Source organism: Cetorhinus maximus, chromosome 16 (assembly GCF_964194155.1).
Source record: "Cetorhinus maximus chromosome 16, sCetMax3.hap1.1, whole genome shotgun sequence".
Classification (NCBI taxonomy): Eukaryota; Metazoa; Chordata; class Chondrichthyes; order Lamniformes; family Cetorhinidae; genus Cetorhinus; species Cetorhinus maximus.
In genome coordinates this window covers 73263848-73284617 of record NC_135894.1, presented here as the reverse complement: position 1 = coordinate 73284617, position 20770 = coordinate 73263848, and the positions used below count along the sequence as shown (strand labels likewise).

General features: G+C 43.8%; 1 protein-coding gene across 1 annotated transcript; it reads left to right on the top strand.

The window, feature by feature from the left end:
- The first annotated feature begins 353 nt into the window (after nt 1–353).
- Nucleotides 354–20306, top strand: LOC144691885 (NXPE family member 3-like). Its single transcript, XM_078560461.1, has 4 exons — nt 354–761; nt 1594–1644; nt 2607–2685; nt 19705–20306. The coding sequence occupies exons 1-4, from the start codon at nt 525–527 to the stop codon at nt 20304–20306; spliced, it is 969 nt and encodes a 322-aa protein (XP_078416587.1). The 5' UTR covers nt 354–524.
- Nucleotides 20307–20770: the final 464 nt, after the last annotated feature.

The following is a 20770-nucleotide window of genomic DNA, read 5'->3' as shown; positions in this document are numbered from 1 at the left end:
TGTCAATGACAATGGAGGGGGAAACCTCGCCTGAAGAATATGTAGAGGGAATGAGCCAATTAATGCTCTTTGCCTCTCTCTCTCTTCAGCATATTTTTATTCACTCTTGGCCGATATTTCTTTCAATATCTTCATCTTCACTAGGATAATCTCCAATGTCTGTGCCTTCCCTGAACAATTCCCAACATGTTCCAATCCAGCAAGATCCTGAACAACTCTCTTAGGCTTTTTCCCCTTTTGTAAATCACTGCTTCTTTCTTGGCTGGAGGTGAGTGTGTTTTGGAAAATGAATCTGAAGTAAAGCTATATTTATTATTTTATAAAGTTGTTCCTTTCCACAGTATAATGAAGAATCAACCTCAGGAGCAACAGCAAATTGAAAGACTTACCCACCTCCAAAGTTTTATTCCATAAATGTACAACCAAAGGAGAATAAAACACCTCTTTGGACAGACAGACTGTTGCAATGTGGCTACCAAAATCACAGCTTCACCCCTGAAGAAAGGTCAGAGGGGACATTCCTTATGAAAATGATCGAATGGCCAAAACCACCCAGCCCTGCTGTGCCCTTTCAGAAAAGCAGCGACCCAGCACATGTCCGCTTTGTAATTTTAAATTCTACAAAGACTTTCTACGTTGGGGATCAGTTACAAGTGATGCTGCAAATGATTGATTTTGAAGGCCGCCCAAAGCAATATGGGGGTGACTATCTCCAAGGCCGGATCCACACCCCAGATTTAAAAGCTGGTTCAGCAGGAACAGTTATAGATAAGCAAAATGGATTTTACTATTGTCATGAAGCTTCTAATGCATATAATATTTTGGAAAATATTTTTTTTTAAAATAGAGGTGTAGTCTGTGGGTGTGTCTTAATTGGATTAAAGCCAGCTAGTCTGGGTGCTTTGATCTGTACTAGTTTGAGATGTAAACAGAGAGGTAGAGTGTATTTGCATTTTTTGAATAGAGCATTCAAGAAGTGGAGTGAAAACTTGTCGCCTATCTAGCAGATACCAAGCAATATGTTTATATTACTAATAAAATTGGCACTATGAAAGAGGTTTCATTGTTAAAAGGTGAAGTTCAAAGAAACTGGTGGGACAATGAGAATTTGAATTCAATCAGTGGTGGTAGGTATAACTTCAGCAGTTTTCAGGTGTGCAGAGCAGAGATAATGTAAGATCAAAAGGCAGCTGCAAGCCTCCAACTGGGTCCAATTGGCTCCACAGTGAAAAGAACCTCATTTTGAATTCGTAAGATGAAAAATCTTTGCCTGGTGTTTGGTTAAGTCTATGGGTTGCTGTTGCCTTAATGGAGATTAGTTTGGGAATTTGTTAAAAGTTATGATAGTAGTAGTTTGTAGCCATGTGTATATATTTTAACCTGTGTAAGTTAATAAAATTTTTCAATTAGTTTAATGTAAAACCTCAAGAACTGGTGGTCTGATTCCTGAATTTAGAGTCGCATCCTAAACAAAACAATTAAAATTATAAGTTATGATGGTTGTTTAAAGTTTCCCTCCGGGAATTTGAAATAACTCAGCTTTACCAACTGCATCGGTTATAACACTATATAAATTTCAATTTATCATGGCCAGGGAAAGTTGAAGTGTCTGTTTCCCTCGTTCATCCCAGTGAAGAGATCCAAGTGCTTGAAAAGCTACAAAATTCTCCTCCCAACCTTCCAACCGACCCTCTGACTAACCCCAAACCCATAGACTACCTCCTGACATCCTGACTGCCCGATCCCCTAACCCCCTCTCCCGATTACAACACTCCAAGCCCTCCAACCCTCCAAATCCCCACCAACCCTCCGAAGCCTTTCTGATCCTCCGAGCTCCAGATCCTCCAACTCCCTCAACCTGACCTGACCCAACCTCACCACCCTACCTACATTGCCACCCTACCCAGCTGGCACCTCACCTGCTGCACACTCCCTGCCACCCTACCCACCCTGCCACCATGCTCACCCTGCCACCCTACTCTTCTGGTATCCTATCCACCCTGCCACCTACCACCCTAACCACTTACCTGACACACTCATTCAATAACACAGTGAAAAGTTGTTTAAATGTTTGAAACCTTTTCACCAACATGTTAGTAAATGAAGACTTAACCAAGATATGGCAGCTAGTGCCATGATAAAGGGATATGGCTTGGCTTCCCACATTGATATTTCACTATGAAGGAGGACTCCCAGAACAGGCATGCTCCACATTTCTGAAGAGATCCAGTTTGGAAGTCCGGTCCAGAAATGCAAAACTCAATCTTAGTGGGAAGAAATAGGAGCGGAGTGGCAATCCGACGATGGTTACCACACCTCAGAAGTTTCGTCCCAATGATAAATGTAGCAGGTGGAAGATGAGGCTCATGTACATAGCAAAATCAGTATCCCACTCCAAATTCATAGGGAGGGATGAATGGGAGCACAATCACAAACAAAAAGAATGGCCCTTGGTTTTTGATATTCCACAGTGAGGGGTCCCAGAGGACTTTGTGTTCCGCTGGCTGACCTCTCAAATGATAAAATGACTTCCTACCATATGAAATTTTCACTTATTACAATTCATGTATGCAATGGCTTAACATACGATTCTAATTTATTTTCAGTGGAGTCCATTTATTTTCAAGAAGCCCATATTGCCCAGTGGTTCGGGTTATATAACTGTAAAGCCTTCATCACATATAGGTAAGAGAAATATTCTTTATTACAATGACGATCACGTGCAGGTTTTGTATGTTAGAGGGAGAACAATTAAAAAGAATGTTGGAGTAATTCTTTGCTGCAGCCTCTATATTGTACATCAAAGCTTTAGCTCACTGTAAAAGGAGAAGTTATAACAGTGATAGAACAGTGAATTATTTATTCTCGATGCAACAGCAGCATAATTAGGCATCTTTGGATTTGGAGGCACACTGCAAGAGGGTGGCCCTGTTTGGAACTCCAGGCAGGAAAGTGGAAAAGTGGAACTGAGGCCATGATCAGATCAGCCATGATTTTATTGAATGGCAGAGCAGGCTCAATGGGCCGAATGGCCTATCCCTGCTCCTATTTCTCATGTTCTTCTGACCTTTTAATCATACTTTGTACAAAAAGTGATTGTTCTCCTTCGCCCTGAAGTTATCTTTTACCAGATTGTACCAATGTACTCATGTCTTTCAGCTGTCATTTCAAGTGCAATAGTGCACAAGATTAAGCTTTCTACTTCTATTTAAAAAGGAAGACTATATTGCCTTGTTGAGGGATTTTCCCCTCGTCGGGTGGGAGCGGCGGGTGGGCTGGGAGTGGCTGCGAAACTGACTGCTGCCCGCGACCAGGGCCCAACCGTGATTTCATGCCAATTAAGGCCTGCCCAGTGTAAAACGCGGCTCCGCACTGGCCAGGAAGGGCTGTGCAGGGGTGGGGGCCTATCAGCTGCTGGGCCCAAAGGCAACCCAGAAGCTAGTTTAAAGATAGACCAGGCAGTCCCTGGAAGGCTGCCATGGAGGACGTTTCCTGAGCTGGTACAATGGACCCGACTGAAGCTGGACTTGGCAGAGGGGAGGGCAGGTCGGGCGGGTACTCAGCCCCCAACTTCTGTAATGAGTGCTTCATCGTCCTCCTGGAGGAGGTGAGACACCCTTGTCTCCAGGAATGGGAGGAGGAGGCCACCGCACCTCACTAAGAGGGTATGGAAGGAGGTGGCAGCACTGGTCAGCAGCCATGATGTGGTGCGGTGCTCCTGTGCGCAGTGCCAGAAGCACTTCAATGACCTGCTGTACTCAGGAACGGTGAGTACCATGTTGGCATGGGTCAGTGTACAGATGTGTTAAGGTCTGGCCGTCCCCCATGTGGACATTAGGGTGCTAGAGTCTGAGTGCCAACTGGCAATCACACTGGAGCTGGCCAAGTGGATGAGCCCTGGCTGCTTAGGCTGAGTGCCTGTGGCTTGAGAGCCACAACTTGGAATGTGCCCTGCCAGGTGCTGCTCAGCTGGGGTTGGTCAGGCTGCAATGGGGCTGCATTTACAGAGGGGACTAATCAATGCTCCTCTGTCCTTTCAGGAGACTGCCCACAACAATATAGAAAGGTCATGGACCAGCGGCAGCCCCGCTAGCCTCCTAATCCTTTTGAGGTATGATCAAGATGCCCTAGAGCTCATCAATCTTTGTGATAAATTTTGATTGTCCCACTTGCACAATACAATCTTCCAGCCATGGCATAGGATATGAATCTGCTTTTATCAGCTCATTCACCTTTAGGTAGTCCACACACAGGCCATAATTTTCCCCTCAGTGATTTGGGGGCGGGGCCCGCTCGCCGAGGGGAAAATGACACGTGATGACTTCGGGAGGAATCACCAACGTCATCCCGGTCCCTTTAAATATTCATGAAGGCGGGTGGACAGCGAAATCAGCTGTCCGCCCGCCGACCTGTCAAAGGCCAATTAAGGCCATTGACAGGCTAATTAACCTTAGTAAACACCCTGCCTGGCCAAGCTTAAGGTTGGCGGGCAGGCCAGGAGCCCCAGTGGGCTGTAGATTATCAATGAAATTTCATCCACTGGCGGGATGAAGCTTCATGTCTGTTTTTTTAAAAAATTTATTAAATTTTATGTGTTTATTATTAATATGTCCCATCTCGTGTGACATTGTCACATGAGGGGGACATGTTAATAATTTTAATATTTCTCTATTTTTAGAGTTTACTTACCTCTCACGAATCTCCCTGAGACAGGACTTTGCCTCAGGGAGCAGTGCGCTCTTTCACGCTCATGTGTGAAAGACCGCACTTCAACAGATGGGGATTCCCTCCACTCCCCGCACAGGAAGGGCATAGTGCTTCCCGTCGCTTCCCGGCGGACCCCCATTTCGGCGGCGGGGTTTGGCTGGCTGCCCGCCCGCTGCCGAGCCGGTAGGGCCCGCCCACCCATCAAGGTAAGAATTCTGCCCACAGTCTTTGTACTCCATCCAATTTCGATACCAGCACAATAGGTGAGCTCTAGTTCCTGCAACTAGACTCAATGATATCATTTTGAAGCATGAATTCTATTTCTTTCTCTACTTTTGATAACTTTGCCGGATTTAATCTACAAGGATATTGCCTTAGCGAAGATGAAACTTCTACAGGCACATCATGTATAGCTAAATTTGTCCATCCCAGCTTATTTCCACAAATATCTTTGTATGACTGCAATAGCTTTTCCAAATCACTTTGACACTTGTTTGGAAGGTAACTCAATATTTCATTTAAATTTTCAAGCACCCCCTCATTATCTAATTTGATTAGAGGAAAATCAATTTCAGAGTCCTGCGCTTCTATCTCTTTTTCATCATCCACCATCGCTAATACCTATTTTTTCCCTCTTCCCTGTCAAAGTACTTTTTAAGCATATTTACATGACAGACCACAGGATCACAGAATACACAGTGCAGAAGAGACCCTTCGGCCCATCGAGTCTGCACTGACATGTGAGAAACACCTGACCTACCTCCCCAGTCCCATTTACCAGCACTTGGCCCATAGCCTTGAATGTTATGACGTGACAAGTGCTCATCCAGGTACTTTTTAAAGGATGTGAGGCAACCTGCCTCCACCACCCTCCCAGGCAGCGCATTCCAGACCGTCACCATCCTCTGGGTAAAAAAGTTTTTCCTCACATCCCCCCTAAACCTCCTGCCCCTCACCTTGAACTTATGTCCCCTTGTGACTGACCCTTCAACTAAGGGAAACAGCTGCTCCCTATCTACCCTGTCCATGCCCCTCATAATCTTGTACACCTTGATCAGGTCGCCCCTCAGTCTTCTCTGCTCCAACAAAAATAACCCAAGTCTATTCAACCTCTCTTCATAACTTAAATGTTTCATCCCAGGCAACATCCTGGTGAATCTCTTCTGCACCCCCTCCAGTGATATCACATCCTTCCTATAATGTGGTGACCAGAACTGCACACAGTACACCAGCTGTGGCCTCACCAAGGTTCTATACAACTCCAACATGACCTCCCTACTTTTGTAATTTATGCCTCGATTGATAAAGGCAAGTGTCCCATATGCCTTTTTCACCACCCACTAACATGCTCCTCTGCCTTCAGAGATCTATGGACACACATGCCAAGGTCCCTTTGTTCCTCAGAACTTCCTAGTGCCATGCTGTTCACTGAATCCTTCCTTGTCAAATTACTCCTCCCAAAGTGTATCACCTCACACTTTTCAGGGTTAAATTCCATCTGCCACTTATCTGCCCATTTGATCATCCTGTAGCCCAAGACACTCAACCACACTGTTAACCACCCAGACAAACTTTGTGTCATCCGCAAACTTACTCATCCTACCCCCCACATAGTCATCTATGTCATTTATATAAATGACGAATAATAGGGGATCCAGCATAGATCCCTGTGGTACGCCCTGGACACTGGCTTCCAGACACAAAACATCCTTCTGTCATCACCCTCTGACTCCTACAACCAAGCCAATTTTGAATCCACGTTGTCAAATTACCCTGTATCCCTTGTACATTTGCCTTCTTTATAAGTCTCCCATGTGGGACCTTGTCAAGGGCTTTGCTAAAATCCATATAAACTACATCAACTGCACTACCCTCATCTACACCTCTGGTCACCTCCTCAAAAATGCAATCAAATTTGTTAGGCATGACCCCCCTCTGACAAATCCATGCTGACTATCCCTGATCAAACCTTGCCTCTCCAAGTGGAGATAGATTCTCTCCTTCAGAATTTTCTCCAATAGTTTCCCTACCACTGACGTGAGATTCACTGGCCTGTAGTTCCCTGGCTTATCTCTACAACCTTTCTTAAATAGCGGAACCACATTAGCCGTTCTCCATTCCTCTGGCACCTCCATTGTGGCCAGAGAGGAATAAAAATTTTGGGTCAGAGCCCCTGCGATCTCCTCCCTTGCCTCCCTCAGCAGTCTGGGACACAAATCATCCGGACCTGGAGATTGTTCACTTTTAAGCCTGCCAACACCTCCAATACCTTGTCGCTCCCTATATCAATTTGCTCAAGAACCTCGCAGTCTCTCTACCCGAGTTCCATACCTTCATCCTCGTTCTCTTGGGTGAAGATGGATGTGAAGTATTCATTCAATACTCTACCGATGTCCTTTGGCTCCACCCATTGATTGCCCCCTTGGTCCCTAATGGGCCCTACTCTTTCCCTGGTTATCCTTTTCCCATTGATATACTTATAGAATATCTTGGGATTTTCTCTACTTTTACCAGCCAGAGCTTTCTCATATCTCCTCTTTGCCCTCCTAATTACTTTCTTAAGCTCCACCCTGCACTTTCTGTTCTCCACTACTGACTCCGCTGATTTGCTTCCCTTGCACCTGCTAAAAGCCTCTCTTTTCCGCCAACTCCGGCATGATGCCACCACCAAACACATCTTCACCCCCCCGGCGGCATTCCGTAGGGTTCATTCCCTCCGGGGCACCCTGGTCCACTCCTCCATCACCCCCTACTCCTCAACCCCCTCCTATGGTACCTCCCCATGCCCACGCAGAAGATGCAACACCTGCCCCTTCACTTCCTCTCTCCTCACCGTCCAAGGGCCCAAACACTCCTTTCAAGTGAAGCAGCATTTCACTTGCATTTCCTCTAACTTAAGCATTCGTTGCTCCCAATGTGGTCTCCTCTACATTGGAGAGACCAAACGCAAACTGGGCGACCGCTTTGCAGAACACCTGCGGTCTGTCCGCAAGAAAGACCCAAACCTCCCTGTCGCTTGCCATTTTAACACTCCACCCTGCTCTCTTGCCCACATGTCTGTCCTTGGCTTGCTGCATTGTTCCAGTGAAGCCCAACGCAAACTGGAGGAACAGCACCTCATCTTCCAACTAGGCACTTTACAGCCTTCCAGGCTGAATATTGAATTCAACAACTTTAGATCTTAAACTCCCTCCCCCATCCCCACCCCCATTTCCGTTTCTTCCCCCTCCCTTTTGTTTTTTCCAATAATTTATATAGATTTTTTTTTTCCCACCTATTTCCATTATTTTTAAATCTATAACTATAATACCCTGTCAGTCTTTCCACCCCACCCCCACTAGAGCTGTACTTTGAGTGTCCTGCCAAACACTCTTAATTAGCACAATCTCTTAGACAATATCACCACCTTTAACACCTCCCTGTTTCTTTGTCTGTAACATCTTTTGATCATCTGTATCACTGCTTGCTTGTCCCTACAACCACGACCCCCCCAACTTCTCTCCCCCACCCCGACCTTAAACTAGCTTATATTTCACCCCTCTCCTAACTTCACTCAGTTCTGCTGAAGGGTCATGAGCACTCGAAACGTCAACTCATTTCTTCTCCACCGATGCTGCCAGACCTGCTGAATTTTTCCAGGTAATTTTGCTTTTGTTTTGGATTTCCAGCATCCGCAGTAGTTTTTTGTTTTTTTCTCTCTTTTCCTTCTCATCGTATCCAGAATATCTCTGGTCATCCATGGTTCTCTGGGCTTGTTACTCCTTCCCATCACCCTAGAGGGAACATGTTGAGCCTGTACCCTCCCCATTTCCTTTTTGAACACCCCCCACGGCTCCTCTGTAGATTTCCCCACAAGTAACTGTTCCCAGTCTACCTTGGCCATATCCTGCCTTATTTTACTAAAATCCACTCTCCCCCAAACCAAAACATTTTTTTGCAACTTGTCTATTTCTTTGTCCATAACAAGCTAAAATTGTACCATGTTGTGGTCACTATCACTAAAATGCTCCCCCACCACCACCTCAGCCACCTGTCCAGCTTCATTTCCCAGAATTAGGTCCAGCACTGCACCGTCCTTTGTTGGACCCTCTATACATTGACCTAAAAAGTTCTCCTGTACACATTTCAAGAAATCCACTCCATCCAAGCCCTTAACACTATGTCTATCCCAATTAATGTTGGGTAAGTTGAAATCATCTAATATAATTACCCTATTGTTATTGTTTTTACACACCTCCGCAAATTGTGCACATATTTGCTTCTCAATTTCCCACTGATGATCTGGGGGTCTATAATAAATACCTAACAATGTGGCTGCCCCTTTTTTATTCCTAAGCTCTACCGAGAAAGCTTCATTCAATGCCCCCTCCAAGATATCATCACTCCTTACTGCAGTAACTGATTCGTGGACTAATAATGCAATGCTTCTTCCTCCTTTACCCCCTCTCCTGTCTCGCCTGAAGATTCTATATCCTGGAAAGTTGAGCTGCCAATCCTGCCCCTCCCTCAACCACGTCTCAGTGATGGCTACTATATCACAATTCCACGTGTCAATCCTCACCCTTAACTCATCCGTTTTACCTGTAATGCTCCTGGCATTAAAGTAGAGGCCATCCAGCCTTGCCTTACTCCCTTGAAACTAAATGCAACTGTACTCCCTCTGACTTGATTGTTTTACTGTGTTATGATATGTCCCTATTCTGCTAACATTCTGTGTCCCCTCCCCCTGCTGAATTAGTTTAAACTCCTCCCAACAGCACTAGAAAACTCGCCCGCAAGGATGTTAGTCCTGCTCTGGTTCATATGTAGACTGTCCCCTTGTACACCCTTTTGTTCCTTCTTCTATCTGGAGTATTGATTAAATAATTTACTTCACTCAATTTCTTTTCAATCCTGTAAGGCCAACTAAATCTTGCATTTAATGAATCACCTTGTGCTGATAACAAAACTAGTACTTTTGCTCCACAAAACAAAGCTGCAAGTTTTAGCTCTCATCTTTCTGCTTTCACTTTCATCACTTGTTGTGATATCTTTAAACAATCCCTAGCCAGCTCTCTTGAATGTTTCCCTGAAATTTGATACGTAATCCAGGAGGATAGTTTCTGAATTTTGATCCACCAATTTCTCATGAATCAATTTCAGTCGTCCCCTTACCTCATGACCATAAACTAGCTCAAAAGGGCTAAAACCAGTTGATGCATTAGGAGCATCTCTAATAGCAAATAACAAAAATGGAATTCCTATAACCCGATCCTGTGCATAATCCTGACAGTATGCTCTCATCATAGTTTTTAAAGTTTGATGTCATCTTTCCAAAGCTCCTTATGACTCCAGATGATAAGCTGTTGACTCAAACTGCTTTATCACCAAACTGCTCATTACTTCCTTAAATAGCTGCAACATGAAATTTGATCCTTGACCCGATTGTATATCTTTAGGTAAACTATATCTTGTAAAAAAATGTATTTAACTCCTCCACACCCTTCTTAGTTGTAATATTTCTTATAGGTATCGCTTCAGGAAACCTGGTAGACACATCCATTATTGTGAATAAGTACTGCTTTCCACTTTTAGTCTTAGGAAGGTGTCCTACACAATCAATCATGACCCTAGTAAAAGGTTCTTCAAATGCTGGAATTGGAATTAAAGGTGCTGGCTTAAGCACTGCTTGTAGTTTCCCTATCACCTGACATGTGTGACATGTTCTACAAAATTTGACAACAACCTTATGCAATCCAGGCCAAATAAAAATATTTTTGTATCTTTGTCAGTGTTTTTCTAATTCCTAAATGTCCCCCCATTGGAATTTCATGAGCTATACTCAGAATCTCATTTCTATATTCAACTGGTAGTATCACCTGATGCACCTCCCTCCATCTTTCATTTGCTGAAGCATGATAAAACCTCAATTTTCTCATTAAAACATTACCCTTAAGGCAATAACATTCTGGAATACATTTTGCTTCTGGGTAAGCTGCCTGATATAAATGTTTTTGCAAATTCTTTTTCTGTAACTCCACTAACCTCCTTGGTTAAACACATCAGCTGAATTATCTTCCAGCCTTTCTTCCTGAACAACTTTATCAAACACAATGTCAGCTAATTGGATTGCCACACCTTCTCCCTGCCGTTGAACGTCCTGTTTTTCTTGTTTCAACCTATGAGCCTGCGATCTCATTTTCACACAAAATTGGAAACAATCCTGGATGCTCTGTCTGCAACACTTCTGTTGAAAACACTTCTACAAGCTGCTCAACTAGCATAGGAATCACCCACATGTGGGACATAGCTATATCATTACCCAAAATAAATTGAACCCCTGCAATGGGCAATTTTTCCACTATTCCAACAATCAGCTCATCTGTTTTTCACTTGCTCTTAAAATTTATCTTCCACAACAGAATGGGTTTAACATCTCCATGAACCCCATTAATTATTAGCTGTTCCTGCAGTCCTCACTCTGAAAACAAATGTCACTATCCCACGTTAAGGATTGACTAGCCCATGTATCTCTTAAAATTTTAACATCTTTACCTACTCCACCCTGTACACATGGAAAGACTTTACTTTCACACACAAAATCTTTAAACATTTCTGCAACCTGCTCCTTCGAATTCTCTTGGAAAATTTGTGAACACATTCCCATTTCTTTACCTATCACTGATTCTCCCTGTTTTACCTGTACACAAACTGTTGTTTTTTCCTGTGCCTGAACATCAGAACCCACAGTACTTTTACTTCCAGAACTTTTCTGCACCCCTATAATTCCAACAGATTTTCCCTGCAACTTCCAGCACACAGATTTCATATGTCTAATTTTATTACAATGAAAACACCTCATTTTTTGAATGTCATTCCTACCCTCAGCATCTTCCTTTTTATTCTGAGAAAAAACTTTCTGCAAATTTCCACCTACACCTTCTCTTCCCTGACTGCCCACCTTCCTTTCACTATTGCACTTTCTATCCTTTACTGATTTAAAAGGGTGATGAGAAAAAAGTTTAGATCTTTGAACTAACTCATAATCATTAGCTATCTCTGCTGCTTGTCTTACCGTTTGAACCCTCTGTTCCTCCACATGATTTCTCACTCCTGAAGGGATTGAATCTCTAAACTCTTCCAAAAGAGCTACTTCCCTAAGAGCTGCATAGGTTGTTTCTATTTTTAATGCCCATATCCATTGGTCAAAATTACTTTGTTTTACTTTTTCAAACTCAGTGTAAGTTTGCCCAGGCTGTTTTCTCATATTCCTAATTTTCTGCCCTTATGCCTGAGGAACCAACTCATATGCTTTCAAAATAGCCTTTTTTACCATGTCCTAATTTACTGATATTTTTTCTGACAGTGAAGCATAAGCCTCATGTGCTCTACCCACCAACCTGCACTGTAACAACAATGTCCAGCTTTCCTGCGGCCATTTTATTTATTTAGCTGTCTTCTCAAATGAAATAAAGAATGCTTCCACATCTCTAAACTTTGGAAGAGTTTGTACAAATTTAAACATCTCCCCACTGGGTTTTAAATTAAAGGCTTTTTCCTCATCAGACCTTACCTCAGAATCTGAAATCTCTTTTTTAACATCCAACCTTTTAAGTTGGTATGCTCCTTTTCTTTCCTTCTCTCTTTCCCTTGCCTCTCTTTCTTTATCCTTCTCTCTTGCCTAGAATTCCAGTTTCAGCTTCTTTTCTTTCTCCTGCCTTTCCGCTTGCTCCCTATGAAATGCCCTTTCCTTTTCTGCTGCCTCTAGCTCCAGTTTTTTTCACTTCCAATTTGTTTTCCTTTTTGTCTGCCTCCAATTCAAATTTTCTCAGTCCCTTTGCATGTTCAAATTCAAGCCTCTTCATTTCTAACTGAAGTCTCACAACCTCCAGCTATGACTCACTAGTGTCAGGTATCACTTCCAACTTTAAATGCTATGCAGTACCTTCATTTATATCTGCTTTCTTAGTCCTGCAATTAACCCCAATTTAATTTATCCACCAATTCCATTAACTTAACTTTAGTTATCTTTTGTAAACCAGCCAAAGTTAAAACTTCAACTCCCAGACAAATCTGAGCAACTGCCAAAACCATATTGCAGTCTCACCACTACAAAAAACCCTCGCACCAACTCCTGAATTCAAAGTGCTTCTCATACTCGTAACCTTGAGATTCACCAACTCCAAACCAAATTAGGGAATTTCAAACACATCCCGCAAAGAGCCCCAGCTATGTTATGGCACAGCCAATGGTAAATGCTGAGCTACCCAAATCCCAAAGGGGAACTTGAAACAACTGCCGCAACTTACTTTGCAATTTGTATAAATTTGGAGATGCGTGCCTTGAATTCAGTAGTAATAAGGCCACCAAGTCTTATAGGTTTTTTTACAAAGCTGTATTAAACATTTATTAACAAGGAAAATGAGATTTAAGCACATGCATATGTCTATAAGTGACTACTAAAATAACTTCCAAATCCCCTACTTAATATGACTCCCAGTTACACATTTGTTAAGACAACAGTAAGACACACAGATTTTGAAAGACCAAGGCAAAGAAACATTTTTTTTACTCATTCACGGGATGTAGGCATCGCTGGCTGGACCAGCATTTATTGCCCTTTCCTACTTGCCCTTGAGAAGGTGGTGGGGAGCTACCTTCTTGAACTGCTGCAGTCCAAGTGGTGTAGGTACACCCATAGTGCTGTTAGGGAGTTCCAGGGTTTTAACCCAGCAACAGTGAAGGAATAGTGATATTTTCCAAGTCAGGATGCTGAGTGACTTGGAGGAGAACTTCCAAGTGGTGGTGTTCCCATCTATCTGATGCTCTTGTCCTTCTAGATGGTGGTGGTCGTGGGTATGGAAGGTGCTGATGAAGGAGCCTTAGTGAATTCCTGCAGTGCATCTTGTAGATGGTACATACAGCTGCTACTGTACGTCGATAGTGGAGGGAGTGAATGTTTGTGGATGTGATGCCAATCAAGCGGGCTGCTTTGTCCTGGATGTTGTCAAGCTTCTTGAGTGTTGAGGGAGCTGCACTCATCCAGGCAAGTGGGGAGTATTCCATTACACTCCTGACTTGTGCCTTGTAGATGATGGACAGGCTTTGGGGAGTCAGGAGGTGAGTTACTCATCACATGATTCCCAGCTTCTGAGCTGCTCTTCTAAATATAGTGTTTATATGGCTAGTCCAGTTCAGTTTCCCGTGAATGGTAACCCCCAGGATGTTGATAGTGGGGGATTCAGTGATGGTAATGCTATTGAATGTCAAGATGCGATGGTTAGATTCTCTCTTGTTGGAGATGATCATTGCCTGACACTTGTGTGGCGCAAATGTTACTTGCCACTTGTCAGCTCAAATCTGAGTATTGCCCAGGGATTGCTGCATTTGGACATGGACTGCTTCAGTATCTGAGGAGTCGTGAATGGTGCTGAACATTCTGCAATCATCAGCAAACATTCCCACTTCTGACCTTATGACGGAAGGAAGGTCATTGATGAAACAGCTGAAGATGGTTGGATCTAGGACACCACCCTGAGGAACTCCTGCAGTGATGTCCTGGAGCTGAGATGACTGACCTCCAACAACCACAACCACCTTCCTTTGCACTAGGCATGACTCCAAGCAGTGGAGAGTTTTCCCTCTGATTTCAATTGACTCCAGTTTTGCCAGGGCCACTTGATGCCACACTTGATCAAATGTGGCCTTGATGTCAAGGGCAGTCACTCTCACCTCACCTCTGGAGTTCAGTTGTTTTGCCCATGTTTGAACCAAGGCTGTAATGAGGTCAAGAGCTGAATGGCCCTGGCAGAACACAAACTGGGCATCAGGGAGCAGGTTATTGCTAAGCAAGTGCCGCTTGATAGCACTGTTGATGACCCCTTCCATTACTTTACTAATGATCGAGAGTAGACTGATGGGGCACTAATTGGCTGGGTTGGATTTGTCCTGCTTTTTGTGCACAGATCGTACGTGGGCAATTTTCCACATAGCCGGGTGGATGCCAGTGTTGTAGCTGTATTGGAACAGCTTGGCTAGGGGCGCGGCAAGTTCTGGAGAACAAGCCTTCAGTACTATTGCCGGAACATTGTCAGGGTCCATAGCCTTTGCAGTATCCAGTGCCTTCAGCCGTTTCTTGATATCACGTGGAGTGAATTGAATTGGCTGAAGACTGGCATTTCTGATGCTGGGGACCTCCAGAGAAGGCTGAGATGGATCATCCACTCGGCATCATCTTATCTTTTGTACTGATGTGCTGGGCTCCTCCATCATTGAGGATGGGAATATTTGTGGAGCCTCCTCCTCCAGCAAGTTGTTTAATCATCCTCCGCCATTCATGACTGGATGTGACAGGACTGCAGACCTGAGATCAAATGCATTGGTTGTGGGGTCGCTTAGCTGTGTTTATCACTTGCTGTTCATGCTTTTTGACATGCAAGTAGTCCTGCATTATAGCTTCACCAGGTTGACGCCTCATTTTAATGTATGCCTGGTGCTGCTCCTGGCATGCCTTCCTGCACTTTTCATTGAACCAGGGTTGATCCCCTGCCTTGATGGTAATGGTAAAGTGGGGGATATGCCGGACCATGAGGTTACAGATTGCATTCGAGCACAATTCTGCTGCTGCTGATGACCCACAGTGCCTCACGAATGCCCAGTCTTGAGTTTCAAGATCTGTTCAAAATCTACCCCATTTGGTACAGTGTTGGTGCCACACAACACATTGGAGGGTATCCTCAATGTGAAGGTGGGACTTTGTCTCCACAACTGTGCGGTGGTCACTCCTACCGATACTGCCATGGACAGATGCATCTGCGGCAGGCAGGTTGGCGAGGACGAGGTCAAGTATGTTTTTCCCTCTTGTTGGTTCCCTTACCACCCGCCACAGACCCAGTCTAGCAGCTATGTCATTTAGGACTCAGCCAGCTCAGTCAGTAGTGGTGATGGAGTACATTTTGCGTCCTTGCCACCCTCAGTGCTTCCTCCAAGCAGTGTTCAACATGGTGGAGCGCTGATTCATCAGCTAAGGGAGGGCAGTACATGGTAATCAGCAGGAGGTTTCCTTGCCCATGTTGAGGACTCCCAGGGCAACTCCCTCTCAACTGTATATCAATGTGCTGCCACCTCTGCTGGTGTCTGGGACATTATCTGTCAAATATGATTCTGTGAGGATGACTATGTCAGGCTGTTGCATAAATAGTCTGTGAGACAGTTCTCCCAATTCTCGCCCCCAAATGTTACTTTGCAGGGTCAACAGGGCTGAGATTGCCTGTCGTTTCCAGTGCCGAGGTCAAGTGCTAGTCAACCACATTGCTGTGGGTCTGGGTCAGGTAAGAATGACAGATTTACTTCTCTAAGGTACATTAGCGAACCAGATGGGTTTTACAACAGTTGACAATGGTTTGATGATCATCATTAGAGTTTTAATTCCAGATTTTTATTGAATTCAAGTTCCACCATCTGCTGTGGTTGGATTCAAACCCAGGTTCCCCAGAACATTACCCTGGGTCTCTGGATTACTAGTCCAGCGACAGTACCACTACGCCAATGTGTTGAGAGAAGGCTTCAATTTAGGGTTCAAGTGCTTCTTAGGATGGCTCTAGTTAAATTGATGAGTCGCCATCATGGCTGCACTTAGGGCATTCTATCTCATGCAGCACTTGAAATGACCAATTAGGACTCACTCCTCCTAAGTGCAGGGCTAAGTATTAGGTTTCATAAATGCAAGGAAGCAAAGTAATTGATCTTTGAAGGATTTATGACCTACAGTAAAACATTGGTTACACTTCATACCAAAAAGTAACTTGTTGATGGTATAACACTTTGGGACTTCCCGGGGTCGCGAAAGGCATTATGTAAATGAAAACCTGTTTTTCTGTCTAATGGCTTCCTCAGCTGATCTCTGATGGAAATGGCACAACAATTTTCTTCAACTTGAATGGTTTTTCACTGTGGGATGATGCCATTATGATTATCTACCATTTCATCAGGGCAGGATTCTCCACTGAGTTCCCTACAGGGCACTGACGCCAAATATTTAATTTTTAAAAATTCATTCATGGGATGTGGGCTTTGCTGGCTGGGCCAGCATTTATTGCCCATCCCTAGTTGCCCTTGAGAAGGTTGTGCTGAGCTGCCTTCTTGAACCGCTGCAGTCGCTGTGGTGTAGGTACACCCACAGTGCTGTTCGGAAGGGAGTTCCAGGATTTCGGCCCAGCGACAGCGAAGGAACGGTGCTATATTTCCCAGTCAGGATGGTGAGTGACTTGGAGGGGAACTTCCAGGTGATGGTGTTCCCATGTATCTGCTGCCCTTGTCCTTCTAGATGGCAGTGGTCGTGAGTTTGGAAGGTGCTGTCGAAGGAGCCTTGGTGAATTCTTACAGTACATCTTGTAGATGGTACACACTGCTGCTACTGTACGTCAGTGATGGACGGAGTGAGTATTTGTGGATTGGTGCCAATCAGCAAATTGTAAATGAATCTGTTCCTGTCAATTAACATAGGTGCACTAACAGGCTGTAGTGAGAGAGGTGGAAGTCCTGCCTCTTTAAACTTTTTCAAGTTCTCAAAGCAGCCAGCTCAGTTTCCAGCCCTATGATTCTATCATTCTAAAAATGAGGCTCATGTATGCAGCACAAAGCTGATCATTATTGCAATTTTTGACTTCTGAACTGAAAACTAGCCAGAAGTAAAAAATAAAATTGTCAAAATAATAGTGAAGTTAGCTCCAATTGATCCAATCAAAATCACAAATGATATTGTCTTAACTATAACTATGGTGCATTATCCCTCCTTATTCTTCTTAACCTCTCTACATCATTTGATGCTGCTGTCCACACCATAATCCTGCACATCTCCTCCATTGTTCACCCCTACTTGGTCCCAATCTTACTTACCTAATCTCCAGAGCAATGCCCGCCCTTCCCATTCCACATGTTTCCCTCTGGAGTTCCCAAGCCCCTATCCTTGACCCGCTCCTTCTCACAATCTACATGCTGCCCCTTTGTGGTATCATCTGAAGACATAGGGTCAGTTTCCACGTGTATGTTGATGACAGCCTTTTCTACCTCTGCATCACCTCTCTCAAATTCTCCATTGTTTCTGATGTCAGATTGTTTACCTAACATCATCTCGACTGACTTGCATTTTGTTCCCGTTAAGCATTGGAAAAACTGAAGCCAGTTTCTTCGGCCCTCGCCACCAACTCCATATTGTTCTTCAATTTCACCTCCCTATCTGGCCACTGTCTCAAGTTGAAGTGAATGAATTGAATGGTGTGGCAGGCTCAATGGACCATATGGTCTACTCCTGCTTCTATTTCTTATATTATGTTTTTATATTCTTAACTGATCACACCCAATGTGATCCAAAACTGAACTCTAATCACATATCCTCCTCATCGCAAAGGCTACCTACTTCCAGCACCATAACATCTTCTATACTTTAGCCCATCTTCTGTTGAAACCCTCATTGTTGCCTTTATCACTTTCAGATGCTCCTATTCCAATACTTCCTTGAACGGTCACACAGGCACTCATTCTGAGTGGTTCTTTGCCCTTTTATTCACCAACTTATGTGGGCGCTTCCTAGCTTAACTGTTGGCTCCAGCCCTGTTGTTTTGTTATAATGATATATGAGCACCAATTACTCATAAGGGATTGGGTAAACATTTTGAAGTAAACCCAAAGTGTGTTTATGCAATCCCTTATGAATGATTGGCGTCTTTATATCATTATAAGAACACAACAAACCCCACATCCAGCTCCTCTAAAACTCTGCTGCACTGTCCTAACACACAATAGGTTTGAATCACTCACTACTGTTGTATTTGCTGATATTTCTTGTCTTCTGATCTCACAATTATTTCATTGTATTGACTCTGGCTTCCTGTGAATCTCCCATTCCCTTTGCTGCACCATTTGTTTTTATTTGTTCATGGGATGAGGTGTCGCTGGCTAGGCCAACATTTATTGCCCATCCCTAATTGCTCTTGAGAACTGAGTGGATTGCTAGGCCATTTCAGGAGGCATTTAAGAGTCAACCATATTGATGTGGGTCTGGAGTCACATGTAGGTCAGACCAGGTAAGGAGGGCAAATTTCCTTCCCTAAAGGGCATTAGTTTTTATGATAATTGACAATGGTTTTATGGCCATCACTAGATTTTTAATTCCAGATTTTTATTGAATTTATATTTCACCATCTGCCATGATGGTATTCAAACCCAGGTCCCCAGACTATTACCCTGCACCTCTGGATTAATAGTCCAGTGACAATGCCACTACGTCACTGCCTTCCCCTAAATGCCTTCATTATCTGGGCCCCAGGTTCTGGAAGGTACAACCTAAAACTCTCTTCCTCTCCATCTCCTTCTCTTCCTTTTAAGACTCCTTAAACCCAACTATTTGACCCAGCATTTGATCACCTCTCTGTAATTTTTGCCTGATTATGCTTCGGCATTCTGCAGGTTTTTGTATGTTAAGATTACTTTATGAATGCAAGCTGTTATCACTTATCTGGCCATGTCACCTTTGATGCCCATTACCTTGCTTGGGAAGGGTAGAGGCCCTATCCCGAATTAGTTTCTGCAAAAATTGTCCCATCCACCTACAGAGCCTCCCAGTTATGTATCCACTAGTTTGCCTATCATCAGCAGATTGTTCTGCCCTGGGTGCCTCTGAATCTGCTAACATACATAGCTGTTCAGTCTGAGTGGTTTTAGCTCTTCTGTTTACCCAGTTATCCAAGTGCTTCCTCGCTTAACCACTGGCCCTCACCTCAATTACTTACCAGTCCACTAGCCCACCTGCCTGTTTCCTCTGAATGCTTCTCAGGACATTTATCGATCTGCCTGTCTCAATTATTTAACCTGGCTGCTGGCTTGTCCTCTTGAACACCCCATCCTTATATGAAGTTGATGGTTTAGGTAGAGTAGTTTGAGAGATGAGAGACTCTCTAATTTAACAACTGAGATTCTAAGTGATTTGTCTACTCTATGCCTGTTAATTTTTATTCACAGAATTACATTTCAGCATCAAGTTAAATGATGTGACATCTTCTGTTTTAGGTCTGAGGAAGTTTGATCTCGGCAATTCTAGAAAAACCGGCCCTCATCTTGCTTTGGATTTAGACAAGAAGATCAAAGTGGAATATTATGCCCATGGCAAACCCATCCGAATCTTACCCATTTCGAGTCAGGATCTACCATTCATTGCAAATAAACTGGATGAGATTAAAGGAGGAAAGAGCACCATTATAGCCTTCACCATATGGTGTCATTTCAACACTTTTCCAATTGAACCGTACATTCGAAGGCTCCAGAACATCCGCAGGTCAATTCTACGATTGCTGGACAGGAGTCCAGACACACTGGTTGTAATAAAGACTGCCAATGTCCAGGCCCTTCCACGGGACGTCAGCCTCTACAACAGTGACTGGTATTCCTATCAACTAGATTTAGTGATGACGAAGATGTTTGAGGACATCAACGTGGCATTTGTGGATGCCTGGGAGATGACAATAGCACATTACCTGCCACATGAATTACATCCCCAGAAAGTCATTGTAAAGAATGAAGTAGATGTGTTTCTTTCATGTGTATGTCCTTTGGAAAAGAATTAAATACTGTTTTAGATCGAACTTGGTAATCATGAGATTCATATTACAGACAGAATGAAGAGATTAACAATCTGAACTACAAGATTTCTGGAAGTGCTTTTTAAATGAATGTACTATTTTACTTTAAATGTGGATGCCCTACAGCTGTAATGTTTTTGAAATGGATCCTAGGGCGAATGTGAAGAATACTTTGAGACGCGTGTAGGTTAATGCTGTTTTTACACTGAGTCATGTGGTTGTATTCCGTTTGTTTTAAAAGTCCTCCTCAAATGTCCATTGTAATATGAGGTGGAATTTTGCGCTCCCATTTGCGGTAGGTGTCATGGCGGGCGGGGGGGAGAATTCGGCAGGAGGGACAGAAATCGGTTTCACGCCAGCGTGAAATCACAGCGGGGTTATCCGATGGTTTCTGTCAATGGCGGATCGCGAATTCCACTGGAGGCCAGCATGAAACCAATTTACATCCC

Coding starts and splice junctions, on each gene's coding strand:
- LOC144691885 (XM_078560461.1), top strand. CDS start 525: ATGAAAATGATCGAATGGCCAAAACCACCCAGCCCTGCTGTGCCCTTT. Junction 1,645..2,606: donor ATCCCAGTGAAGAGATCCAA/GTGCTTGAAAAG, acceptor ATTTATTTTCAG/TGGAGTCCATTTATTTTCAA. Junction 2,686..19,704: donor AAAGCCTTCATCACATATAG/GTAAGAGAAATA, acceptor TTTTATTCACAG/AATTACATTTCAGCATCAAG.